At 46.5% G+C, this 27,834-nt stretch overlaps 1 protein-coding gene across 7 annotated transcripts; it reads right to left on the minus strand.

The window, feature by feature from the left end:
* Nucleotides 1-493: 493 nt before the first annotated feature.
* Nucleotides 494-27,721, minus strand: ZNF75D (zinc finger protein 75D). Of its 7 annotated transcripts, none has more exons than XM_032428287.1 (6): nucleotides 13,938-14,219; nucleotides 11,944-12,470; nucleotides 10,348-10,540; nucleotides 9,545-9,636; nucleotides 9,084-9,210; nucleotides 494-2,376 (listed from the first exon to the last, which is right to left on the minus strand). In XM_032428287.1, exons 2-6 carry the CDS (start codon nucleotides 12,388-12,390, stop codon nucleotides 1,667-1,669), a joined length of 1,569 nt encoding a protein of 522 aa, XP_032284178.1. In that variant the 5' UTR covers nucleotides 12,391-12,470; nucleotides 13,938-14,219; the 3' UTR covers nucleotides 494-1,666. The 7 variants fall into 7 exon arrangements, with proteins under 7 accessions (XP_032284178.1, XP_032284183.1, XP_032284182.1 ...); XM_032428289.1 differs by lacking the exon at nucleotides 13,938-14,219 and adding an exon at nucleotides 27,480-27,721 and having other exon boundaries at nucleotides 1,428-2,376; XM_032428290.1 differs by lacking the exon at nucleotides 13,938-14,219 and adding an exon at nucleotides 14,268-14,674 and having other exon boundaries at nucleotides 1,428-2,376.
* Nucleotides 27,722-27,834: the final 113 nt, after the last annotated feature.

The following is a 27,834-nucleotide window of genomic DNA, read 5'->3' on the forward strand; positions in this document are numbered from 1 at the left end:
CTCCATTTTACAAACCTGAAAACAGGTGTAGAGGGGTCCCTTGATGGAAAAAATATCTGGAGATATCTATGCCAAAAAAGTGACTGTCATCTCTGGGTGATTTAGTAACCATGGAGTTTTGTTTCATGTTTAATATGAAACAACATTCCATGTCATTAAAAAAGTTAAATTTTATGAAATAATAAATATATCGAAGCCTTGGCCAACATCTTAAACTAGGATGTGACATAGCTATAAATCCATGTCCTCCAACTTCCCTGCCCTGCCCTTGACATGACATTGTCTTCTCAGGAGATAATCCCTGAGGTCAATGGGGAAGGAAGAGAAAATACCAGTATCACAAGAGTTTCTGGGTGGCTCAGTCGGTTAAGCACGTCTGCCTTCCGCGCAGGTCATGATCCCAGGGTCCTGGGATCGAGCCCCGCATCAGGCTCCCTGCTCAGCGGAAAGCCTGCTTCTCCCTCTCCCGCTCCCCCCATTTGTGTTCCCTCTCTCACTGTGTCTTTCTCTGTGTCAAATAAATAAATAAAATCTTAAAAAAAAAAAACAAAAAACAAGACAGTTTCCATCTGACCTAGTTCTCACCGGGGCCATCCCACTAGGCCATGGGCCTGACTCTGCCCTGACACTTCTGGATGTTCCCTCCTGCTATCCAATGTGTGCTGAGGCCACAAGGCCACGGGGCTCACCTTGCCATTCTCAGTACATCCGTTTACAAAACTTCCAGACTTTCCTGCACAGCATCCCAAGTGTATGGGGTTGTGGCTGAACAGCCATAAAAATGGGCTTCCCTTTAGGCCCTGGGGCAGTGTGGCACCAATTTGAAAACGTCTAGTCCACATGGTGAAAAGTCAAAAAAAAAAAAAAAAAAAAGGCCATTTACCATGGCCCTGGGATTTCTACAGAGAGACAAATCTGTGGCTGAAGGCCCAGACTGCTTCCTTCATCATTTCACTCTATATACCTCAGTGTTGAGAGGATCAGCAGGAGAGACATCAAGTGCTTGCAAGGTCCCTAGGTCTGTGGTGGCATTCAGGCCTTCGCTTGCTGCTTGGAACTCTTTGACAGAAAACACTGTGGTAGCGGGCACTGAGGGGAACAGCCACTGGAATGGGGGCACTTCTCCCAGGGCAAACACTGAATGCTCTCTTCCTGCTGGAGAATAAAGTTCCCTCAGCCCTGGGCTTGGTTGTTCATGTCGACAGAATGATAGCCATAGAAACTCTCTCCAGCTTAGTAATTCTCTCTAAGCTCCCTTCAGAAGACCTGAATACTCTTATTTTCCATCTTTCTTGAGAAAGAATGAGAGTAGGATTCATGGCCATCATGTGTTTGCTGAGCACCTGATACTTGAAGAACCTAGATCACCGAGGGTGGGGAAGCTGAATAACCAGACAGATATATAGATAGATAGATGAATAGATAACTATAGATAGATGATAGCTATATTTCCACTTTTATTGATCAAGTACTCATTGTGTATCAGTCTTGTGCTAGGCACTGAAGATACAATGCTGAACAAGAGAGACAGCTTAGATTCCTTTCTGTGAAGTAGGACACGAACCCCTCCCAAATCTCCTGTGGGTGACAAATTCCTATCATTGGTGCCTCAGAGTTTTATACTCTTTCGTCACCTCTAGGGTCAAGATCCACATGGTGACTTTCTTCAGACTGGAGATACTGGACAGGACTCCCTTCTCCTGTGGAGTTTCTGGTGTCTAAGAAGGCTTGACCGCCTGCTGAAGTTTCTCCTGCATACGCTACAAGTATACGGCTGCTCACCTGTGTGGGTTCTCTGGTGCTTAATAAGGTGGGAGTTCTGAATGAATCTTTTTCCACATTCATAACATTTAAAGGGCTTCTCTCCTGTGTGAATTCTTAGGTGTGTGTGTAGATTTGTATTGTGACTGAAGCTTTTTCCACACCATGAGCATCTGTATGGTTTTATTCCTTGGTGTGCCATGAAGTGCTTATTAAGATCTGAACTCCATCTAAACCTCTTATCACATTGTTGACATTTATAGGGCTTCTCTTCAGTGTGAATTCTCTGGTGCTTAATAAGGTCAGAGCTAACTCTGAAGCTTTTCTCACATTCCTGACACTTAAAAGGTTTCTCTCCTGCATGGCCTTTCCCTTGAAGATCCTTATGTTTTGGAAGCTCTTGTTTACAAGTTGAAAGTTTCTTTCTTTTCCTCCCTAGAAAAGCTCGGTGCCGTCTCCGTACCCTGCGTGTACCACCATGATTTTCTTTGCCTGTTGTTTTCTGGGCAACTTTCATTCTGGCCTTTCTTAATACTTTGCATCCTGATGCTTGTATTTCTAATGCAGAAAGAGATATAGGTTGGTCATTTCCAGTGTCATTTTTGAGCTTTAACCCTGTTGGAACAAACAGAAGAGTCAGCCGTCTGTGTCCCAGAACAAGAAAACTATAGGAATGGAGAGAAAAATCAATGATGATTGCCTTTAAAAAACACAGAATAAGTGATTTCTGGTCCAATATGGACAAAAGGGCACAGATGCATTTCCTCCTGATCCTCCCTGCTGGGCACAACAAGCCAATGAAAGAATGCAAGCCACAACCAACAGAGAATTCCAAAACGTGGTAAGAAGAAAGCAAAATGGCTTGGGATGCCAGGCCTAGCAGAGTAACACAGCAGGGTGTCCTACATCCCCAGAGCCGCCAGTAGAAGGCAACCCGAGCTAGCATCTTCCAACCCTCAACCTAGCAACACAAAGCTACCTAGACAGCCTTAGCTCTGAATGAGAAGCCTGCCAATATCAGAGCCCCAGCTAAGAGACACCAAAGTGCGCAGGCGGAACGAGCAAGAGGCACCTAGCCACAGTGGCCTGGCCTAGGAAGCCTCTTCATCCCTGAGGGTCTGAGACTCCCCTTTCCCACTGAGAGGCACTCTGGCCTGTGTAAATACCTTCCTCACCCTCAGGCGATACCAGCAGGGACATATGGGAGCCCTAGCAGTACCACATAAACCAAGGAAACCACAATAACGCCACAAAGACTCTGAAAATTAAACCGCCACTAGAGGGGCGCCTGGGTGGCTCAGTCGTTAAGCGTCTGCCTTCGGCTCAGGTCATGATCCCAGGGTCCTGGGATCTAGCCCCGCATCGGGCTCTCTGCTCAGCAGGAAGCCTGCTTCTTCCTCTCCCACTCCCCCTGCTTGTGTTCCTGCTCTTGTTGTGTCTCTCTCTGTCAAATAAATAAATAAAATCTTTAAAAAAAATAAAAAATAAAAAAATAAACTGTCACTAGAAGTATAACCCACGAAAGTAGGAAAGAACTATGTGCTAAACTAAAACAGCATGACTGTTACATTAAAATATTTAAAAAGGACCCAGACTCTTCTAAAATAATAGACAAAATATCAGGATACAATCAAAAATCATCCGTCAGGCCATGAAACAAAAAAAAAATCACAACTGGAGTGAAAAAAAGCAATCTAATAAAAATGGCATCAGACTGGAAATCAAAAACAGAAAGACAACAGGAAGGGCGCCTGGGTGGCTCAGTCGTTGGGCGTCTGCCTTCAGCTCGGGTCATGGTCCCAGGGTCCTGGGACTGAGCCCCGCATCGGGCTCCCTGCTCGGCAGGAAGCCTGCTTCTCCCTCTCCCGCTGTCTGCCGCTCCCCCTGCTCGTGCTCTCTCTCTCTCTGACAAATAAATAAATAAAATCTTTTAAAAAAAAGAAAAAAAGAAAGAAAATCAAATTCCAGGGGTGCCTAGCCGGCTCAGTCAGTGGAGCAGGTGACTCTTGATCTCAGGGTCGTGAGTTCAAGCCCCACGTTGGGTGTAGAGATGACTAAAAAATAGAATTTGTAATAAATAAATAAATAAGAAAAAAAAGAAAATGAAATTACAATATATCAAAATATGTGGAATGCAGCTAAAGAAGTGCTCAGAGGACAAGGTATAGCCCTAAGTGCTTACAATAGAAAAGGGGAAAGGTCTCAAATCGATAATCTAGTTTCTACTTCAATAAACCAGAGTAAAAAGCAAAATAAGCCCAAAGCAAGTTAAAGGAAGGAAATAATAAAGCTCAGAGCAAAAGTCACAACCGAACAAAAAGCTTGTTCTTCAAAAAAATTAATAAAATTGATAAACCTCTATCACAACTGACAAAAATAAAAGGAGGGAAAATCCAAATCACCAGTATCAGGAAGGAAACTGGATATATCCCTACACATCCTGCAGCAACTAAAAGGATGGTAAGAGGGGCACCTGGGTGGCTCAGCCCGTTCATCTGACTCTTAATTTCGGCTCAGGTCATGACCTCAGGATCTTGAGATCAAGCCCTGCTTCAGGCTCTGCACTTAGCAGGCAGTCTGCTTCTCTCCCTCTCCCTCTCTCTCTGCCCCTCCCCCTGCTCACACACTCTCTAAAAAATAAATCAATCAATCTTTAAAAAAATAATAAAAATAAATAAAAGGATGGTAAGATAATACTATAAACAACCTTATGTTCATGACTTCTAAAAGTTAGGAAAAAATGGACCAATTCTTCAAAACCACAAACTAACAGAATTCAACCAACATGAAATAGATCATCTGAATAGCACTATCACCATTTAAACAAATTGAATTCATAGTTTAAAAGCTTCCCCCCCAAAATCCAAGTCCATATGGTGAGACTGGAGGATTCTACCAAATATTTAAAGAATTAACACCAATTTTACACACTCTCTTCCAGAAAGGAGGAGGAAATACTACCCAACTCATTTTATAAGGCCAGTATTACCCTGATGGCAAAATCATATAAAGACAATACTAAAAAAGAAAACTACTGGGGTGCCTCGTGGCTCAGGTGGTTAAGCAGCTGACTCTGGATTTTGGCTCAGGTCATGGTCCCAGAGTCCTGGGATTGAGCCCAATGTCAGGCTCTGCGCTCAGCAGGGAGTCTGCTTGGGGATTCTCTCTCCCTCTGTCCCTCCCCTCCCACCCCTGCATGCTCTCTCTCTCTCTCTCTCTCTCTAAAATAAATAAATCGTTTTTTAAAAAAGGAAACTACAGACTAACATCTCCCGTGAACTTCAATGTAGAAATACTCAACAACATACTGGCAAACAATGTAACAATATGGAAGAATTATATACCAGGATCAAGAAAGATTTACTGCAAGTATGCAAGGCTGATTCCACATTTGAAATCAATCAACATAACGTACCATATCAACAAGCTTTGAAGATCATACACCTATCAAAAGACACAGGAAAGTGTTTCACAAATTCCATATCCATTCATGATAAGAACACTAAGTTAGGAATTATATTGACTCAATAATAGAGTATCAACAATAAAAAAACCATACTAACGTAAATAGGTAATGGTGAAAAACTTAATGTTTTCAGGATAAAATTGGGACAAGGTAAGGATGTCTGCTCTTCCCACTCTTATTCAACATAGCGGGAAGTTGGAGCTACTGCAGTTACGGCATTCAAAAGAAATTAAAAGGCAGTGCAGATAATGTGATTATCTATGTGTAAAAATCTCAAGGAATCTACAAAAAAAACCTCTTAGAAATAATAAGTGAGTTAGTAGGATCACAGAATACAAGATCAAAATACAAAATCAGGGGCGCCTGGGTGGCTCAGTCGTTAAGCGTCTGCCTTCGGCTCAGGTCATGATCCCAGGGTCCTGGGATCGAGCCCCACATCGGGCTCCCTGCTCCACGGGAAGCCTGCTTCTCCCTCTCCCACTCCCCCTGCTTGTGTTCCCTCTCTCGCTGTATCTCTCTCTGCCAAATAAATAAATAAAATCTTTAAAAAAAAAATACAAAATCAGTGGCATTCCTATGTAAAAAAACAATGAACACACAGAAACCAAAATTAAAAATAGTACCATTTACAAATGTTCCAGTGAAAATGAAATGCTTTGGCCTATACTTAGCAAAACACATAGAGGATCTGTACACTGAAAATTACAAAAAGTTGATGAAAGAAATTAAAGAAGACCTAAATAAATAGACACACACTGTGTTCACTGATCAAAAAAATCAACATAGTAAAGACATCAATCCTCCTCAAACTAATACATAGGTTTAACGTCCTATCTAGCAAAATCCCAATAAAGTTTCTTATAGACATAGATAAGCTTACTCTAAAATTTACATGGAAAGGCACAGGCCCTAGAAGGGCTAAAATAAAATTTTATTTTACAAAAAAGAATAAAGTGGGAAGAATCGGTCTACTTGACGATATTAAGGCTTTGATATTACAAAGCTACAGCAATCAAGACAGTGCAATATTGGCAGGGGCACAAGCACAGAGCTCGATGGAACAGAAGAGATGCACACAAATATACCCAACTGCTCTTTGACAGAAGTGCGAAAACAATTCAGTGGAGGGGGCGCCTGGGTGGCTCAGTCGGTTAAGCGTCTGTCTGCCTTTGGCTCAGGTCATGATCCCAGGGTCCTGGGATTGAGTCCCCAATTGGGCTCCTTGCTCAGCAGGGAGCTTGCTTCTCCCTCTGCCTCTGTTCCTCCCCCTGCTCCTGCGAGCTCTCTCTCTCTCTCTCAAATAAATAAAATCTTTAAAAAAACAAAAACAAAAACAATTCAATGGAGGAAGGACAGCCTTTTCAAGAAATGGAGCTGAAGCAATTGGCCCTCCATAGGCCAAAAAATGAACCTCATCCTAAACTTCACACCTCATATAATAATTAACCCAAAATGGATCATGGACTTAAATACAAGACTATAAAACTTTTAGGAAAAAATAGCAGAAAATTTTAGGGGTCTAGGGTTAGTCCAAGTTCTAGCCTTGACACCAAAAATACAATGTATAAAAGGAAAAAATGAAAAATTGGTCCTCATCAAAATGAAAACCTTTTACTCTGTGGAAGCCCACAGGAAGAGGATTAAAAAGACAATATACAGACTTGGAGAAACTATTTGCAATCAACATATTCGACAAAGTGCTAGAATCTATAATATATAAGAAACTCTCAAAGGGTGCCTGGGTGGCTCAGTCGGTTAAGCGACTGCCTTCAGCTCAGGTCATGATCCCGGAGTCCTGGGATCGAGTCCCACATCGGGCTTCCAGCTCAGCGGGAAGTCTGCTTCTCCTCTGACCCTCTCCCCTCTCATGCTGTTTCTCTCTCTCTCTCAAATAAATAAATAAATAAAATCTTTATAAAGAAACTCTCAAAACTCAACAGTTAAAAAACAATCCAATTAAGATGTGGGTGAAAGATATTTCACTGACAAGAAAATAGAGACGGCAAATAACCGCATGAAAAGCTATAAAACATCACTGGCCATTAGGGAAACGCAAATCCAAATCACAACACGGTAACACTACACGCCGATCAGAATGGCAAACATAAAATGGAGATAATATAAACACTGGCAAGGACATGGAGAAACTGGACCACTCATCCTTTGCTGCTGGGAATGTGGAATGGTACAGTCACTGTGGAAAACAGTTTGGCAAGTGTTCAGGAAATTAAACCTGTAATTGCCATATGAACCAGCAACTGTACCCTTAAGGCATTTATTCCAGAGAAATGAAAACTTATCTCTACAAAAAATCCTGCACACAAATGCTCCTGATAGCTTTATTCACACTAGCCCAAAACTGAAGACAGCAAAGATCTCTTTTCAGTGGTGAATGGTTACACAAACTGTGGTCTCTCAACATCATGGCATGCTACTCAGTATTAAAACAAACAAACAAACAAACAAACAAACAACTATTGATACACACAACAATTCAGATCAATTTCCAGGGAATTATTCTGAATGAAAAAAGTTAATGCCAAAGGGTTACACATTTTACGGTTCTATTCATGTAACACTTTTGAAACAGCAAAATATCAGAAATGTAGAGCAGATCAGGGGTTGGCAAGGGTCGGTGACGGGGTGAGGCATAGCGGACATGTGTGTGATGATAAAAGGGCAACAAGAAAGGTCCTTGCGGTAATATAACTGTCCAGTATCTTGACTGCAGAGGTGAACATACAAACCTACACTTGCAATAAAACTTTACAGAACTAGGGGCCCCTGGGTGGCTCAGTCGGTTAAGCCTCAGACTCTTGATTTCGGCTCAGGTCATGATCTCAGGGTCATGAGACTGAGCCCTGCGTCGTGCTCCCCACTCAGTGGGGAGTCTGCCGGAGAATCTTTCCCTCCGCCCCTCCCCCTGCGCACGTTCTCTCTCTCTCTCTCTTCCTAAAATAAATAAATCTTAAAAAAAAAACTCTACTGAACTAATTACACACACAGACAAATAAAATGGAAAATATGAAGGTCAGAAGACTGTATCAATATCAATATCCTGGTTGTGACATCATATGATACTTTTTGCAAAAGTTATCATTGAGGGAAACTGGGTAAAGTGTATACAGGTTCTCCTTGTATGATACTTTAAATCTGCATGTGAATCTACAGTTATCTCAAGAAGAAGTTCAGTAAGAAAAACCCAGGAGTAGAATCTTGGAGTGTTAATCCCCTGTGAAGGTCCTCATCAAGGAATATTTCTCTTCTTCCCGTGTATATACTTACCTGTAGGAAACTCTCCAAGACTGTCCTTGAACTCTTGGGGACCTTGGACCTATGGTTCTCTTCCTTGTTCTAAGCAGATTACTTCAGGTTTAGGGGGTAACAATAATGCTCTGAGTATAAAACCTTGAGGTCGTGGGCTGCCATCCTAATTCCAGACTCTTTTTCAGGAAGAGTGAATGACTCTTCCATTTACTCCGAATGTTTAAACGGGCAGAATCTTAGATTCAGCACCTTCTTTCTAGTCTACAGTGATTGTGGGTGGAGACGCAAGGAGGAAGTGGAGAAGGAAGCCTCAGGAGGGCACGTGGAATGGGAATCCAGTGCTACTGAAGCAGACAGGGTCAGGGATGACGGCAGCTTAGACGAGGCTGGAAGAGCAGCAGACGGGGAGACATGCTGGTAAGTCAGGATCTATTCTGAATCATCTGGATATGCCTGGCCTTTCCCCCACACCATCAAGGTGAGACCCAAACAGCTACTGGAACACGGGGACTCTCCCACAGAAGATCGTCTTCCATAAACTGCGGCCAGGTTACTCAACTTCTACACAAAGGAAAGGAAGAATCTTTACCTAGAGAGATGACAGTCTCATAGTTCTCCTGCATTACATCATTGTAAAGGATCTTCTGAGTAGGGTCCAGTAACTTCCATTCTTCCTCAGAAAAGGACACTGCCACATCTTCAAATGTCAACAGGCTCTAAAGAAGAGAATGGGTTTCAGTTCAGTACTTGCCACCACAGAAGCCTTCCTATCACTCATCTCTGAACTACGCAGCAGGCCAGTCGCCGAAGAAGAGTATTAAGATTCAGGGTGGGGAAAGTAAGATGGCAGAAAAGGAAAAAGCCCGAGATCAGTAAACAGCGTGCGAGGGGCCTGGTCCCCACCGTGCCCAGCCTAGTCGCCTAGAGGTGAACATCCGGGGCTAACATGCCTCAGAGCACCTGCCGAGCACTGTGGGTCATGGGCAGCAAAGAAAAGCACAGACAAGGCCAGGTGCAGGCTGCCTGAAAAAGCTGGGAAGTACAGCTCACCTGGAACTCAGGCAAGATGAGCTCAGATGCCATCTTCCAGTTTGGGGGGCTTTTCTGCTCAGAAAAGGCTAGAATCTGTTGAGTAGGCACAGCTGTGGATGGAAAAGAGCCAGAGAAAATGTCTCTCTTTTGTGTTTACAAATACCCTGAGCTGATTTCTAGAACACGGAACCTCAGGAGTCCTTCTTAAGGACAGCTCACCTTCACAAGTGTATGTGTGGTACCAGAGGTGGTCTTCTCATTGGAAATGAGAACCAAGTATCTACCACTCCAAAGAACTGGTTCCCCAGCTGGCTGTTTCCCCCCAGATTTCGTGAGAGAAATTAATGAAAGGAAATCCATTATTTTTTCTTTCCTCTCATAAAATAGTTTACCGGGCTAGGCAAGAACTAGAGGTGACTGAAAATGAAAGACTCAGGTCCTCCAGTGTAGCTGGTTTCTGTCTTTTTTTTTTTCCCCCCCTGGGGCACAATTCTCTCCCCCTTCTGCCATGACGACCCATGTCTGATCCCAGTTTCTTCTCTAACATAGAAGGGTGATGACCCCACCTGTCCCTAGTCCATCTTCTCTCCAGTTTCTAAGGAGCAAGGTCCATGGTGTGAATACCAGGGTTCTCTGGTTTGGACATGTGTGCACCCCAGGCTGACCCTCACCTTCACCCACCATTGGCCTATTGTCCTCGCACGTGAGAGACATCCTAACAACTGGCAAGGCTGGGCACCTGGAACATTCCCATGACATTCCAGCTGAACCGATTCCTATCACAGCGCCCAGGAGAAGAGAATTATTATGAAGCTCCTCACCTCTTTCATATACAGGCTGGGTTTCTTTGTGAGTATTCCAGCCCAGCTGTTCCTGTAGTACCCGGTATGTATTCCAACATTCTTTCTGGAACATACCCATTGGTTGGGGCTCTGCTGGCTTCCACTTAAAGCCTGGGGCCACTGCTGTTCCTCCCAAGGGCACTGCCTCCTTTCCCAGCTCATGGGCTGTGACCTAGAAATAATCCCCATCCTCATTAGCACAGAACTTTTCGTTTGGGGGTGGTGGTGGTGGAGGGATGAACAAGAGTAGAGCCCGGATTTGGGAAGTTGTGACATTCAAGGAAGTAATAAAAAAAAACTAAAGAGATATTGTGCCACCATTTCCCCACAAAGAACCATACACATCATCTGGGGCAATCAGACAGCCACAGCTCAGGCCACTGGCAGGGTAGGGGCACACTGCGTCCTGTCATGGTGCCCTCACTGGCTTGCGCTCTTGCCTTGGACCCTTGCCTAAGGGCATTTTTAACTTCTCAGTTTTCTCTAAAACAGAAGGAGTTGAATAAAAAAAAAAGATTCCCAGGGACGCCTGGGTGGCTCAGTCGGTTAAGCACCTGCCTTCCGCTTAGGTCGTGATCCCAGGGTCCTGGGATTGAGCCCTGCTTCGGGCTCCCTGCTCAGCAGGGGAGTCTGCCTTCCCTCTGCCGCTCCCCCTGCTTGAGCTCTCTCTGACAAATAAATAAAATCTTTAAAAAACATAAAAATAAAAAAAGATCCCCAGCCAGTCAGATTTTCCAATCCTTCCACAGCCAGGGAAGGATTTCATGGAGAAAGGGGACGCAGCGGAGGAAAAACTGGAGGAAAGTTTGGACTCTCACTTCCTTCTATGTGATTCCATTGTAGTAAAACGCCAAAAACATACCCTGCCCCGTCCTCCTCAAAGTGGGCTCCCGAGGAAAGGAAGGGTGCTGCCATCTCCCAAGGGCATACCCTGGTTCCCCACTTCCCAGCAAGGCCAAGGGCAGACCACTAAGGGAGGGCAATGGAGGCTCTTTTCTTCTGGTCCAGAGATAGGCGCTCCCACTAGAGAGGGCCCTACCCCTCTTGGCACCCTGATTCTGTCCACTCCCCTCTTGGCAGTTTTCTTCTTTCCGTATCCTTGCTTCCTTTTTTCTTTCCATTTCTTCTCTTTGTAGTCTACCCAAAGTTGTCTGATTAATACTTCTATTTGCCGCCCTCTCTCTCTTTTGATCTCTAAGTGCTGTGCATCTTTTTTTCAGATTGCCGCCCCCCCCTTTCCCAACTCTGCCTTGCCTTTTATTTCTCTGTTTCTGAGAACTCAAGTCCTCTCTTCCTTGGCCACGCCAGCTGAGGCCCACCACCCCCAGTTTGCCCTGGCCCGAAAGAGGGCAAAATGCATTTCTCTTTTCCAAGGGCCAAGAAAGATGGCCAGGGACTCTGAAACCTGTCATCCAGTACGGCTGCACATCTGTGGCTTCAGATCCTGCCTGGCTGTCCCCAAGGAATGACAGAAGAGTGACCTACTCCACCTTGTTCCTCCACTGCCCCTCCCCACCCAACCTGGATAATTCTACCTTTACCCTAGTTCATTGTCCACAGAAAGGATCTCCTCACCTCATCACTTATTCCATCAGGTTCTCTCTGAAAGCGCTCTACCAGGGCCACAGCCTCTCTGATGCTCTGTGGACGGTACTTCTGCACCCAGTTCTGGGTCTCCCTGGGTAGAATAGTCAGGAACTGCTCTAGCACCAGCAGTTCCAAGATCTGCTCTTTCGAGTGGATTTCTGGCCTCAGCCACTGGTGGCATAATTCCTGAAGTTGGCTGACAGCCTCAAGTGGTCCAGGCGCTTCATGATAATAGAAGCTCCGAAAGTGCTGGCGAGCGCTCTCAGGACCAAGACTGTCCGTTTGTGGGCTGGATTTCTTACTCTCACTGGAGCTCTCTTTCAGAGACCCCTCAGTCCCCCACAAAGCCTCCATGTGTGGGTACAAGCATGCATTCACCTCCAGATGTCTCATCATCATTTGCTCTAGGAACAGTTTTACTCCTATGTGTGACATCCTCCTGGTGCCACCTTTGACAACTGAGGCCTTGTCAGGTTTGGTATAAAACCAATGAGTGGATCTTCTCCCCAAGGGCACTGAGGGAGGGGAGAAAAAAAGTACATGTCAAGAAGAAAGCCACATGACACATATTTACTTGCTATTTATAGTTATCAGAGAAGAATGAACAGAAAAAAACCTGTCCAGTCTACCCTTTAAAATCAACTGCCAAGTATTAGGACACTCACGATGACAGATTACTTGAGGACCTATATTTCTTTTTGTCACTCAGCTTTGAAACAAAGCACAGCTCAGAGAAGACAAATGTCAATTGATAACTTTCCTTTTTTTTTTTCTTAAAGGTAGAGGAAAAGGTGGTGGATGAAAAAACTGTCACCCACTCGCTAAAAGGAGCTTTGAGAATATCCAATATTTAATCTGCGTGCTTCCTGTCCCATCTTCACAAATAGGGCATATCTGAGTTTCTCTAAATTTTAACAGATCCTCGCCGTCTGTTGTCCTTAGTTAGGGGGAAACAACTACTTGCCCTTTCATCCTCTTAAGAAGACTGAAACCTTTACTTCATGGAACATTTGATATTCTCCTTTCCATTGTATTAATACCGGCAGGAGAACTGAGGCAACCACATCAGAAAAGAAGTAAAGCAATTAGGGAAAAAAGTAACCTTATCCCTCTCAGCAAATACCCCCCAACTGGGCAACCAGATGTCAACATTTTGCGGGGGGGGGGGTACTTTTTGGGAAGATTATCAAGGGCACGGTGCAGATTTGTACCTGTGTATTAACTTTTTGCTTACTTTACTGGAAAGACAAGTTGGCCTTGCGTACCAAATACAATGTCAGCTTGTAAAACATGAGAGAAAGGGTGATCATTAAGGTTCTTCTGAGACAGGAAGGGTCCTAGTAAAGGTAACCCTTCTCCTGACTTTACACTTCCTCAGGGGCACACAGATCTCTACGTAAGGCTAAGGGTGGCCTTGAGAGGCTGCTTTTCCGAGGTATTCCAGCACAAACGGCAACAAAGTTCTTTTGAGGATAACACGGGTATTCAGAGAAATGCTTGGTTCCTTGCAGCCTATGCAGGCTCAGAAGGTATGGGGACGCCTCCTCTATTTCCATGTGGGCAGAAGCTAACGCCTTTGAAGCTGAAAGGCCCCTTTCTCCGGCGACCTGACCATCAGCCAGCGGAAACGGGGGAGTTTCGCCGGGTGCAGCGGGAGACACTGCTGCTCCCCCCCCCCCCCCCGGCCCCCCACGAATCCGTGACGCTTCCGGGCACTCCGCGGGCGGCCGGCCCCCGAAGGTGCCCGGGGAGCGTCCCCGGGCTGCACGTGCACCTGGGGGACAAAGAGGTTGCTGGCGGAGGCTGCACGGGGCGCTCGGAGCCCGCGCCCCCGCCCGGCCCGCGCCGCCGCGGGAAGCTGCCGGCTCCGCCCCCCCCCCCGCCCCGCTCACCGCCCCGGGGGGCCGCCAGTGGCACGTGCGGCCCGCAGCGCCGGGGGCGCGCGCCACCAAATCCCGGGGGCGACGCGGCGTCTCCATTACCTCCGCCCAGCCCCGGCCTCCGCGGGCGCCACTTCCCTCTTCCTCGACTCGGCAGCAACGTCGCCACGCCTCCCCGCCGCCCTGAGGAGCAAGCGCCCGGTTCCCGCGCCTCTGCGGGCCTGGCGAGGGCAGCTCCGAGCTCGGGAGCGCGGGGACGGGGGGGGGAGGCTTGGAGGACCGGTCCCCCACCTGATCCCTCTAGCTCCCTGAGACCGTACCCCGACTCGCCATTTTGGGGTCGCGGTCTGTGGACCTGGCCCAACCGGAAAAGAAAGAATGCGCTTCCGGCGGCTTCGTGACAGCCACGCCCAGCCCTCTCCCTCTCTCTACCTGTGGCGTCTGGGCGCAGCCCGGCGGGAACCGTGCCGCAGCTCCTCTGCGTCCCGGGGGCGCGGCCTTCTGCTCCGGCCCAGGCCGGGACGCGAACACGCCTTCCCCCAGGCCCGCTGGAGGCCCAGGGGAGCCCCGGAAGCCTCTAGTCGCCTGGCAGGCATGTAGCCCACCGACTCCAGGTGCCGCGATCTTGTGGCCCTGACTTGCCAAGTGCAGATCGTTCAGGTCGCGTTCTGGCCCTTTCTACCGGGAACCCCCCAGTGAGGGCCGCCGCCCCTGAAAGTCGCCACTAGACTTGTCCCGAGCCTCCTGAGTTGGAGGACGTGACGTCCTCAGGGTCACAAGGATTGCCGGTGGCAGTTTTTAGACAAGAGTTGAGGTCTCTTGCTGCTATATCCCTTGCTTTTTCTACTGCATTATGCCTCCCTGGGAGACAAGAACCTTGTTTCATCGCGTAACTCCTGTAATGCTCAGCATAGTCTTCTGGATAAGTCATCTTTCTAGGAACCTGAGTATCTTGGGTTGTCAGCGTCTCCAAATTATCAGTGTTTACCTAATGTTGAGCCATTTGGATGAAAACTGTCCCTATGAATCAAAAGAGGAGAAACTGTGTGGCTCAGTAGGGCAGTGGGGACGAAACTGACATGTTTCGGCAGTCAGTGCAAGAAACTACCCCGCAAGCAAAAAAGAGACCTGCCGGCCTAGGAGAAAAATAAACAGAGCACCTAGCTGACTTTTTACATGCAAAAGCCGAGGAGACTCAAGTTAAGGTCAGTCTTCATTTGAAAAACACAGCTGCCCAAAAGCAAGCAAAAAGATGATGAGGGAGCAGAAGCTGAAGACTAAGCATAAGCTGACACCCTGCAACCTCCCCCAACCCCCCACTCTGGGTGGGACACGTGTGACATTCTTCCAGGGATCCCCCCACTACCTTAATGTTAATACCTTGCTAGAGGGGAAAAAACATTAACTTGACAATGGCTAGACCTCTGGTATCTTGTAGGTATCTAGGAGGTCGGTCATCTTTAGCATATGGAAGTTCTTTTGAAACCTCCCTTTTCCTTACTTTCCCCAACTCCTGAGTATAAAATCACCACTCAAGACCCCGGTTCAGCAGCTTTCTGCCCACAGGTCCTGTCCCCATGCTTTAGTAAACCACCATTTTTGCACCAAAGAGGTCTCAAGAATTCTTTCTTGGTCGTGGGCTCCGGACCTCACTCCACCAAACCTCACCTATACTCCAAAACCCCATCAAAGACACAGTGCATTATCTGTGATATGTAACCCTAGTAAAGATGTTTACCTCACCAGAGAAATGCTTTCAGAATCTTCCTTTCAAACCTCTGTTCCTGAGGTTAGGCATTTTTCAACCTAATGTTTTTTGACAATGAAGAAGTCAAGGCATTGTTACTTCTTTTTTTTTTTTTTTAAAGATTTTATTTATTTATTTGACAGAGAGAGACACAGCGAGAGAGGGAACACAAGCAGGGGGAGTGGGAAAGGGAGAAGCAGACTTCCCGCCGAGCAGGGAGCCCGATGCGGGGCTCGATCCCAGGACCCTGGGATCATGACCTGAGCCGAAGGCAGACGCTTAACGACTGAGCCACCCAGGCGCCCCGGCATTGTTACTTCTGAACAATTCCTGGGCTTATCCTTCAATTGAATCACTAACCACCGGAGTAGTTAGATAAAAGGCATTTTCTATTTCTTTCTTTCTTTCTTTTTTTTTAAATCTTATGGTTTTTTTACACCATGTGAAGTTTATATATTAATCTGCATGAAGTTATTCCTTGTAATTGTCTTCAATAGAAATTATCTGTAGATTAAACAGTTAACCATTTAGAATGAACATAGAAACAAGTATAATGCTCTCTTCAAATTACTATGGTTTATATGCTTTGAAGAAAAAAATCTTTCTTTTTTTTTAAGATTTTATTTATTTGTCTGAGAGAGAGAGAGCACAAACAGGGGGAGCAGCAAGCAGAGGGAGAAGCAGGCTCCCTGCTGAGCAAGAAGTCCAATGGGGGGACTCGATCCAAGGACCCTGGGATCATAACCTGAGCCAAAGGCAGCCGCTTAACCGACTGAGCCACCCAGGCGCCCTGAAGAGAAAAATCTTTCAAACGACTACAGACTCCAGGAAGACAAGTTGTAATTTACTTAAAACAAATTTCATTATGTATTGTTAATATGGTTACTAGTAAAACCAAACATTGAGCAGTGTTGTCTTTTATAAAACTGCAAAATTAAAGGTTTCTAATTAAACTCATAACACCTAGATGCCATTTATAGTTAAAGTTTGGCTAATATATTTGAAACACCAGAAGAGAAAGTATGTAAAATCTACAGGGCATTTTCCTCCCTTTAAACACTTCAACCTTGATTCACCCAAGGAATCAAGGTGTGATCCTGAGCTGCAAACGACTCTCTAGGTGGAAACAACTTGAAGAAAATCGTAATTTTGAATAAGGTTACAATGAGTAAGACAAGGAAAAAGAGTTTCCAGAATTAAAATCCACAACACAAGAATGTGGAGATTTTTAACTGGGCCAAGAGCTGGGATGGAGTAAAACAAAGAACTATAGCAGCTTCCTAGGAAATCTTTACAGAGAGGGACCTGACTATGATCTGAAAGGCTTAGAAGAGGGCAACTGTAGGGGCGCCTGGGTGGCTCAGTCGGTTAAGCGTCTGCCTTCAGCTCAGGTCATGATCTCCAGGTCCTGGGATCAAGCCCCATGTTGGGCTCCCAGCTCAGCGGGGAGTCTGCTTCTCCCTCTCCCTCTGCCTCTCCCCCTGCTTGTGCTCTGTATCTCTCTCAAATGAATAAAAAAAAAAATCTTAAAAAAAAAAAGAGGAGGGCAATTGTAGATAAATTCTTGGGAGGGGCGCCTGGGTGCCTCAGTCGTTAAGCGTCTGCCTTCGGCTCAGGTCGTGATCCCAGGGTCCTGGGATCCAGCCCCGCATTGGGCTCCCTGCTCCACAGGAAGCCTGCTTCTCCCTCTCCCACTCCCCCTGCTTGTGTTCCCTCTCTCGCTGTCTCTCTGTCAAATAAATAAATAAAATCTTTTAAAAAATTCTTTTCTTTTTTTTTAATTTTTTTTCTAAGATTTATTTATTTGAAAGAGAGAGAATGAGAGAGAGAGAGCACATGAGAGGGGGGAGAGTCAGAGGGAGAAGCAGACTCCCTGCCGAGCAGGGAGCCCGATGCGGGACTCCATCCAGGGGACTCCAGGATCATGACCTGAGCTGAAGGCAGTCGCTTAACCAACTGAGCCACCCAGGCGCCCCTTAAAAAAAACTCTTGAGAAATACGGAGAATTAGAAGCCAACTTGGAAAAAGACAGGGTGTGGCTAAATGGGAATGAAGAAGAAAAGGCTACCTCCAAAAAGCAAAGTTGCAGTTACAAAGGCAGTTGTTCAGAAAAGAGGAGAGACTAATGAAGAACAGACTGCTGAATTTAAAGTATCATCTATGGGGCGCCTGGGTGTTGCAGTAAGTTAAGTACCTGACTCTTGGTCTCGGCTCAAGTCATGATCTTGAGGTCGTCATGATCTCGAGCCCCGCGTGGGGCTCCATGCTCATTGCGGAGTCTGCTTAGGATTCTCTCTGCCACTCCCACTCGCTCTGTGCGTGCTCTCTCTCTCAAATAAATAAATCTTTTTTTAAAAGTATCTGCTGGGGCGCCTGGGTGGCTCAGTTGGTTGAGCAACTGCCTTCGGCTCAGGTCATGATCCTGGAGTCCGGGGATTGAGTCTGGCATCAGGCTCCCTGCTCAGTGGGGAGTCTGCTTCTCCCTCTGACCCTCCCCCTGCTTGTATTCTCGCTCTCTCAAATAAATACATAAAATCTTAAAAAAAAATAAAAATAAAAAAGTATCTGCTGTATGATGGTTTGGACTACCGCCTTGATTTTGTTGATGCTCCAAGTGAATCTCAAAGGTTTCATTTTGTGCTGAAGGAGATGCAACAAGTAGTAATCAAAAAAGTGGTTGCAGAGTAGATTCCATTCTAACATTGGTAGCTTTTGAAACTGAGGCCTGACTATATTAAAGAGTTATTATTTTTTTTAGTAGGCTCCACACCCAGTGTGGAGCCCAACGTGGGGCTCGAACCCACGACCCCAAGATCAAGACCGGAGTAAAGTCCAAGAGTCTGACACTTGACTGAGTTGCCTGGGCACACCTATATTAATAAGTTATTAAACATGACTCTGACTTCTGGTTCTAGTAATTAGATTTTTAACAGCTTTATTGTGATATAACTCACAAATCATGTGATTCATTCAATTAAAATACACTACAAGTCAGTAGTTTTTTTTTTTTTTAAGATTTTATTTATTTATTTGACAGAGAGAGACACAGCGAGAGAGGGAACACAAGCAGGGGGAGTGGGATGGGGAGAAGCAGGCTTCCCGCCGAGCAGGGAGCCCGATGCGGGGTTCCATCCCAGGACCCCGGGATCATGACCTGAGCTGAAGGCAGACGCTTAACCATCTGAGCCACCCAGGTGCCCCAGTAGTTTTTAGTATAGTCATAGAGTTGTGCCACCAACATGGCAATTGATTATAGAATATATACATCACCCCCAAAAAGAAAACACCAAACCCTTTACCCATAACTCCTCATTTCCTGTAATTCCCTGTCACCTACCCTCAGCAGCCTATCATCTATTTTCCATCTCTATACATTTACGTATTCTGTACATTTCATATAAATGGAATCATACAATATGTGACCTTTCGTGTCTGGCTTGTTTCATTAAGCCTGATGTTTTCAAGCTTCATCCATGTTATAGCATTGTGATGTAGTTTTTGAATGTAGGTGAGGTCCCGAGCCCACGACCAAGAAAGAATTCTTGAGACATCTTTAGTGCAAAAAGGTGGTTTTATTCTACAAAAGCTGGTCAGGACCTGTGGGCAGAAAGAGCTGCTGCACCAGGGTTGTGAGGAGTGACTGATTATATACTTGGGAGTTGGGGGAGGTAAGGAAAAAAGAAGGGTTTCAAAAGAACTTTCATATGCTAAAGAGGACCTACAAGATCCTGGAGGTCTTGCCATTGTCAAGTTAAGGTTGTTTTTCCCTCTAGTAAAGCATTAACATTAAGATCCTTGGGAGATTCCTTCTGGAAGTTAGGTTATTGGTAAGAATGCTTTTTTATTGTAAATCACGAAGACGTTTGTAAAACCGAGGGAGACCCTTGTCCTGCAGGACTGTGATCTCTATCAGTTAACCATCTGCTTTTCCTTCCCTTAGCTTTAGGGCAGCCTGGAGTGCCTGAGAAATGTCACACAGATCCCATCTGGGATTGGGGTGGGTTGCGGGGTGTCAGCTTGTGCTTTGTCCTCAGCTTGCCCTCTGTTCCCTCAATTGCATTTTATTGCTGAATGATTTTGTATAGGTACACTATACCATTGTATGGATACGCCACCTTGTATGAATATACACACTGAACTGTTTAGGAAAAAGAAAATGCCTTTAATTAAAGTTTACATAGTTTCTCCTTTTACTTAGTGTTTCACAATGTGGTATATCCACACAAAGGTATGGATAAAGAACACTCGATCAGTTAAAGGATACTGGGGTTTTTTTCTACCTTTGGCTACTATACATAATGCTGCTATGAACATTCATGTACAAATTTTTGTGTTGACGTGTTTTCATTTCTTTTGCATATATAGGTCAAGGTATAATTGCTGGATCATATGGTAACTCTATGTTTAATCATTTGGGGAATTGCCAGACTGTCTCGCAAAGGGGATACACCATTTTACATTCCCACGAGTAGCGTATGAGGGTTCTAATTTCTCCACATCCTCACTAACACTTGTTATAATCTTTTTCATCACAGTACTGTGACAGGGTGTCTCACTGGGATTTTGATGTGCATTTCCCTGATAACGAATGATATCGAGCATATCTGCATATGCTTATTGGCCACTTTGTATAAGGATATTAATGTTAGCAGCAAGATTTATCAAATATTTTGTGGGCATGGAGATGCCTGGGTGGCTCAGGCAGGTGAGCATCTGCCTTCGGCTCAGGTCATGATCCTGGGGTCCTACTCAGTGGGAGTCTGCTTCTCCCTCTGCTGCTCCCCCTGCTTGTGCTCTCTCTCTCTCTCTCTCTGACAAATAAATAAATGAAATCTTTAAAAAATAAAATAAAATATTTTGTGGGTGTGATATGAGCAAATTTTCATCAGTAGCCATTATCTAATATTGTTCAATTTCCCTAGGTCACTCCTCCTACTGCTCTTCTCTGTACCTGTGTCAGGCAAGAGACAATCTGAAACTCTTCTTATAGAAGAAATACATATAATCCCTTCTTTGTAAGGACTTACATGATCACAAGGAAACAAGTCTTTTTTTCCAGAATGGAAGTCAGTTTTTATTCAAAAGTGCTTGTAAGGGGCGCCTGGGTGGCTCAGTCGTTAAGCGTCTGCCCTCCGCTCAGGTCATGATCCCAGGGTCCTGGGATCGAGCCCCGCATCGAGCCCCGCATCGAGCTCCCCTGCTCCGCCGGAGCCTGCTTCTCCCTCTCCCGCTCCCCCTGCTTATGTTCCCTCTCTTGCTGTGTCTCTCTCTGTCAAATAAATAAATAAAAATCTTTTTTAAAATGCTTGTAAGCTAGGGGCGCCTGGGTGGCTCAGTTGGTTAAGCGACTGCCTTCAGCTCAGGTCATGATCCTGGAGTCCCGGGATCGAGTCCCGCATCGGGCTCCCTGCTCAGCAGGGAGTCTGCTCCTCCCTCTCCCGCTCCCCTCTCTTGTGCTCTGTCTCTCTCAAATAAATAAATAAAATCTTTAAAAAAAAAAAAAAATGCTTGTAAGCTAGATTGAAAGATAAAGGAAAAATGCTTCAAAACAAACATTTTTCCTTTCACCGACCTTGATCTCGATATGCTTGAGCTCCTGGGGAGAAAGAAAAGTTAGAAATTCTCTTAGTGCTAGAGGCACCTGCGTGGCTCAGTTGATTGGGTGTCTGACTCTTGATTTTGGCTCGGGTCATGATCTCGGGGTGGTGGGATTGAACTCCTACACTGGGCTCTGCACTCAGCAGGGACTCAGCTGGAGACTTTCTCCCTCTCCCTCTGCCTGCCCCCCTGCTCATGTTTGGGCACTCTCTCTCTCTCAAATAAGAAATAAATAAATCTTTTTTTAAAAAAATAGAAATTCTCTTAGTGCTAATAAATTTGCTAGTTGGTTTTCTTGTAACACATATTTAGGACTTAAGTGTTTCAACCACTTGCAAAAATTCTAGAACAACTGTACCTCCCAAGCAGTGGTGGTGATTTGGCACATTCCAAAATGATATGAATTGATGTAGCGATTCAACTGTAAGCTTTGAAATTCTTCTCCAAAGGATGCTGACTTTAAAACCTCAAATTTCTCATTATGATATTTAGAACTGTATGGTCCTTTATTATTGCAGTAAAAATTTTAAAATGATTTCCTGGGGGAAAAAAAATCAGCTTGGTTATTGTTATGAAACTTCTTCCACCTCCCCCCGCAGGTCTGGTACTAGGGCTTTGTTTCCATTGTTACAAATAAAGATCCCTGGCCCCTAAGACCCAGTGGACACAACAGAGTGTCTCTGACACCGGGACTGACACTGCCCCACATTGGGCTCCCTGCTCAGGGGGGAGCCTGCGTCTCCCTCTCCCTCTGCCTGCCACTCCCCCTGCTTGTGTTCTCTCTCTCTCTCTCTCTGACAAATAAATAAATAAAATCTTAAAAGAACTATGAAGAAGCAACATATCCATGTAAGGGGACATTTTGACTATAAATACCAAGAGTTTGGGAGGACTATCCAAGAGTGTTTGGTCTGGACAAGGCCACACTTTGCTGATCTAAACAGTTCTCCAAAGACTTTGGGGGCAATTAGCTACTGCCACAGTAACGACATCTCTTTTTTCCAACAGTGATGAAAGCCATGCACTGGGCCCTGGGAAGGCCATCTTCTTGCCTAGCAACACGGGTGGCACCACTGGTTCCCTAGCAACCTGCTCTAGCAACAGGGGACTTCTACTTTTGCGCTGGTAGCTGGAGGTCAGCTCTCCATTGGCTAAGTCATCTCTCCCTAGTACCAACTCATATAAAGGTACACCTCAACGAAATCTGGACTTTATTCTTTTCATCTTCCTTCCCTGGAACAAAAGTGTGATCGATTTGGATTGTGATGTTTCTGTATTAGTCTACTGAAACATATTATCCTGTATGCTATTGGCTTATGAAATCCCTAAGCAAACCTGTGTTGAATACATTGTTCAGGGGCGCCTGCGTGGCTCAGTTGGTTGAGCGTCTGTCTTTGGCTCCAGTCGTGATCCCAGAGTCCTGGGATCATGTCCCACATCAGGCTCCTTGCTCAGCGGGGAGCCTGCTTCCCCCTCTGCCTGCCGCTCCCCCTGCTCATGCACACCCTCTCTCTCTCTGGCGAATAAATAAATAAAATCTTTTTTTGAAAAATACATTCTTCAGTCTCTGAGCACAATTTGTCTCCCAAAACAAAACACCCATGCCGTGACCACACGGGATCCTGGAGGAAGGGGCTTGGACCTGCTGTTTGAAATACCACCAGGAGAGAATGGGAGGTCGTCAATCCTGACTTCCCACGGCAGGTGATTCCCCGAAGGCCCTGCCAGTGTTACCTCACACTGACCCCAGGCGCAGGGACTTACAAGGAAGGAGCTGGACCAGCTTTATCTGCCCCCAGTCGGCACACACGCACGTGTGCACCAGGCTCTGCGCTGAGTGCTTTATATTTCATTTTATTTTGTGTTTATTTTTTTTGTGCCTGGTGTTTTACCCGTGATGTTCCGTGTAGCACCAACTCATGCAAGCAGCAGACAAGAGCTCCGCCTGGGACGTTTGCCAGCAGGGGTGCAAGACTGGGGGCTGGGCGAGGGCTCCCCTTGGGGTGCCTTTCTAGTGGCCCCCGAGTGTCCGGGGCTGCTCACTGTCCTGGGCTCAAGGCGCAATGCCTCAAGGAAGAGCAACAGCGGTTTGATGAGCCGGGCAGATCCGCCTGGGGGAGGTTACAGTGTGGGGGGGTGACACCCTGAAACCTGGGTTTAATAGGATAAAAAAGAGCCTAATTCTTATGCGTCGATATAAAATAGAACTACAGGTGACTGGGAAACTCCAGAAGGAGAGGAAAAAGAAAAAAAAAAAAAAAAGATGGGTAGCCAGAAAGGGATCTGGGGCCCAGAGGAAGATGAAGTGAAGAAGGCACACCCCGAGCGGCAGGAAACCCTGCCTCTGCGGTCCACAGACAGACTCCGACGAGCCCGGCGCCCGGAGGTGGGGGTCCGGACTCCTGTCTGTCTCTGGCGGCCCCCGAAGGGGCTGGGCTCGACTTGGGGCAGCACAGCGGCTGAAGTGACGTGGAGACAGTGGAGACCGTCCCGGGCAAAGGAAACAGGGGCCGTGACCCCTTGGCAGAATTAGTGATGATGGTTTTCACAGCTGTGACTCACTTCCTGTACGTGATGCATGCAAGCAGATGGAAGGGTTATTCCTTCCTCCCTGTGCTTCGATGCCCTTCTGATCGTAAGGCACATGGGTCTTGTTTTATGGGGTTCCCTCTCCCCCCCTTTTTTTTTGCATCCCTGGGTGAGCATGAACCATGATTTTTGTTAAGACTTTCCCCAGCTGTTTCTCACGAGGACTCTGCTACATACAGAACAGCTGGAAACACTGGGCAAGGCACATTGTATGTCCTCCACCAAAATCCAGCGATTAGCTTTTTGTCATATTTTAGGGGCACTATTTTATATTCCTGCGTAATAGTTCATCACGCTGACGCATCGTACTTTATTTAGACAATCTCCTAATTTGGATATAGCCCTTGGTTCCCAATTTCCAAAATGATAAGTAATGCTTGATGAAAATCCCTGAGCACACAGACCCTCCTTCCCAAATGACAGGACCGCTGATAAGCTGGAACACTGAGCCAGTTCCCCTGAAATTTTTGTCATTAGAGAAGGGTCTAAAGATACTAATGGAGAATAGATATATAAGAGAATTAAAAAAAAAAGTACCTTGAAATTTTGAGGAGTCAAAAACTTAGAGGGAGGGGTGCCTGGGTGGCTCAGTCGTTAAGTGTCTGCCTTTGGCTCGGGTTGTGATCCCAGGGTCCTGGGATCCTCCCCGCATTGGGCTCCCCGCTAAGCGGGAAGCCTGCTTCTCCCTCTCCCACTCCCCCTGCTTGTGTTCCCTCTCTCGCTGTGTCTCTCTCTGTCAAATAAATAAATAAAATCTTTAAAAAAAAAAAAAACTTAGAGGGGCACATGGGTGGCTCATTCGGTTAAGGGTCTGCCTTCGGCTCAGGTCGTGATCTCCAGGTCCTGGGATCAAGCCCCACATCGGGCTCCCTGCTCAGTGGGGAGCCTGTTTCTCCACTCCCCTGCCTGTGCTCTTGCTCACTCTCTCTCTCTGTCAAATAAATAAATAAAATCAGAGGGAGGCAGAGGGAGAAGCAGGCTCCCTGCTGAGCAAAGAGCCTGACACAGGACTCAATTCCAGAACCCTGGGATCATGACCTGAGCCCAAGGCAGACGCTTAACCGACTGAGCCAGCCAGGTGCCGAATAAATAAAATCTTAAAAAAAAAACAACTTAGAGCAGGCACAGTATCTGAGATGGATTCTGTGTGTGTGGGGGGGCTATCACTGGATTCTACTCCTTCCACCTGCCATAGGGCGTCCACTATGGTGCAGCCTCCCTTACTTAAGCTCTTCCAGCTGAGGCTTGAGAGCAAGGCTACTGCGCCACGTGGCCGATGTGGAGCTGCTCCCAGACAAGGCAACGTGAGATCAAGGGATGCCTCTTAGCAGAGCCATGGAATAGAGTGCTAACCTTAAAGATAAAAACTGCCAGTTATTTTACCAGCAAAAGTTGGATTTATTTGGGAATAGCAGAGAATTGCAATCCAGGGCAAACAAGCTGTGGTAAAGCCATAGGCAGGTCTGGGGAACAAAGGAGAGGTAGGCTTTTTTCTTAAGATTTTTTTTTATCTGTCAGAGAGACAGAGAGAGAGCAGGACAGGCAAAGGGAGAAGCAGGCCCCCTGCTGAGCAAGGAGCCCAACGCAGGACTCGATCTGAGGAGCCTAGGATCATGACCTGGGCCGAAGGCAGACGCTTAACCAAATGAGCCATCCAGGCGACCCGAGAGGTAGGCTTTTTTAAGGAGAAAAGGGGTAAATTGGGAAGGCTGTTATAAACTAAAAGTCCACTGGAGTAAACTGGGGGTTCCGAGTATGATGCCTGAGCTGTTGTGGGGTGGGGGATAAGGAGAGTATCTCTTCCTCTGGCTGGAATACTAGAGTGGTATCCATGTGCAAGTTCAAGTCCATGTATGGTCAAGTCCGGCTGTTCTTGTTAGGTTTGCAATTGACCGAGAGTCGAAGGGGCTGAGAGGTCCCCCTGCCAAAGCCTCCTGACTCCGTTTTAGTGAGGTTTCCCATTACTCATTTTCACAAAAGGGGCAAATATGGGCTTGCTGAGAACAGGTTTCATGGGGGGAGAAGGGGAGCGGGGCCACATTTGAGATGTTGGCGGGAGGAAAATGTGGAGGGTGGGGGTGAGACATGTCAATGATCTCAAGCAAAAGAACCCTCTGCAGGTGGCAGGAAGAGCCCCTAGGAGAGGAGCACGCAGCAAGGAGGAAGGGCACTGGGTGGGGGGAACACAGTAGCATCTTCCATACCACCTGGTTCCATCATCCTGTCTCCCGTGGCCCCCTGGCGGGGGGAGAGAAGTCAGAGGACAGATAATGATGACGGTGAGAGAAATCCCAATGACAACAGCATCCCTACTCTGTGGCATCCTATGGATTATTACCACATGGTCTGCCTTCCCCCAAACCTGGCCCTTGCTCCTCAGGGCCAAATACTCTAAAGAGGAGGCAACTGGGGGTTAATAATATCTGAAATGAGGGGCGCCTGGGTGGCTCAGTCGTTAAGCGTCTGCCTTCGGCTCAGGTCATGATCCCAGGGTCCTGGGATCGAGCCCCGCATCGGGCTCCCTGCTCCGCGGGAGGCCTGCTTCTCCCTCTCCCACTCCCCCTGCTTGTGTTCCCTCTCTCGCTGTCTCTCTCTGTCAAATAAATAAATAAAATCTTTAAAAAAAAAATAATAATAATATCTGAAATGATGGGGACACAGGAGAGGAATAACAGCTCTCTTCCCCGCTGGCTTGCAGTACTCCAAGCCTCCTATCATCCAGCTGGCCCTCCACCAACCTCGAAAAGGACTCTATTCCCCCCCCTGTCCGAGGCTCCCTGCTGACACAGAGATACCTTGTCACGGGGGCATGAGCGAGGGACATGCCAGCACAGCCAGCACCCAGCCCAGGACGCACTCTCCTTCTCAACCTAGCCTGAGATTCCCCACTCCCAGACAGGCACCCTGAAACCAAGGGACACCAGCAAGGGGGAATCCCACCACAACAGAGAGCCTGCCCAGCAATCCTCTCCTTCACCGCTGGGCCCGAAAATGCCCACCCCGAGACGCTCTGCTGCCGGGAGGCCCCAGCACAGGGAATCGGGCCCCAACAAGGGCTTGGACCAGAATGCTCCCCACCTTCCACTGGCAGAGGGCATCCTGCCTCCCAAAGCTCCCAACACTGGAAACATTGCTTTTTCTGAAGGCAGTGGGCTCCCTTCCCCACCGAGAATCATGAGGTAGGCTGGCCTGGATAGGTTTCTTCTATTTCCTCAAGCAAGATCCACAGGCACACGTGGAAGTCCCAGCAGCAGCATAAAGCAAGCATACCAAAATCGCACCACATAGGGGCGCCTGGCTGGCTCAGTCAGCAAAGCATGCAACTCTTCATCCCTGGGTCATGAGTTCGAGCCCCATACCAGGTGAAGAGATTACTTAAAAAAAAAAAAAAAAAAAAAAGCACCACAGAGGCTCTGAAAATCATCTTGTCCTTACAACCACAGCCCTCAGGAGTAGCCCAGGACCTGCAGGCCAAACCATACAGGAGGACTGCTTGCTAAAATACAAAGTTGGAATAGAACCCAATGGCTCCTAACATAATACCCAAAATGTCCAGGACACAATGGAAAATCATCCTTCATACAAAGAACCAGGAAATTCTCAACCTGAATGAGAAAGGACAATCAAGTGCCTCTAACTCCAAAATTAATTAGATGTCAGAATTATCGGATAAAGCATCGATCATAAAAATAGCAATGACATGTTCATACCAGCTTCTTTGTAATAGCCAACGGCTAGGAACAACCCAGATGTCCTTCACCGGGTTACTGTTTCAACAAACTGCAGTCTATCTATACAAACATAAAAAGAAACAAATATTGTTACACAGAATGACTTGCAAAAGTCTCCAGGGAATTATGCTGAGTGGAGGGTGGGGGTGAGCCATTCTCAAAAGGTTACAGATGATAGGATTCCAATTATAAAACATTCTTGAAATGACAAAACTATATGAAGGGAGAACAGACTGGGGCACCTGGGTGACTCAGTTGGTTGAGTGCCCAACTCTTGATAGCAGCTCAGGTCTTGATCTTAGGGTCGTGGGGTCAGGCCCTGCATTGGGCTCCT

This window comes from Phoca vitulina, unplaced genomic scaffold (assembly GCF_004348235.1).
Source record: "Phoca vitulina isolate PV1807 unplaced genomic scaffold, GSC_HSeal_1.0 scaffold39, whole genome shotgun sequence".
In the NCBI taxonomy this organism is placed as follows: Eukaryota; Metazoa; Chordata; class Mammalia; order Carnivora; family Phocidae; genus Phoca; species Phoca vitulina.

Coding starts and splice junctions, on each gene's coding strand:
- ZNF75D (XM_032428287.1), bottom strand. CDS start 12,390: ATGTCACACATAGGAGTAAAACTGTTCCTAGAGCAAATGATGATGAGA. Junction 10,541..11,943: donor CTGATGGAATAAGTGATGAG/GTGAGGAGATCC, acceptor GATTATTTCTAG/GTCACAGCCCATGAGCTGGG. Junction 9,637..10,347: donor CCAGCCTGTATATGAAAGAG/GTGAGGAGCTTC, acceptor TTCCATCCACAG/CTGTGCCTACTCAACAGATT.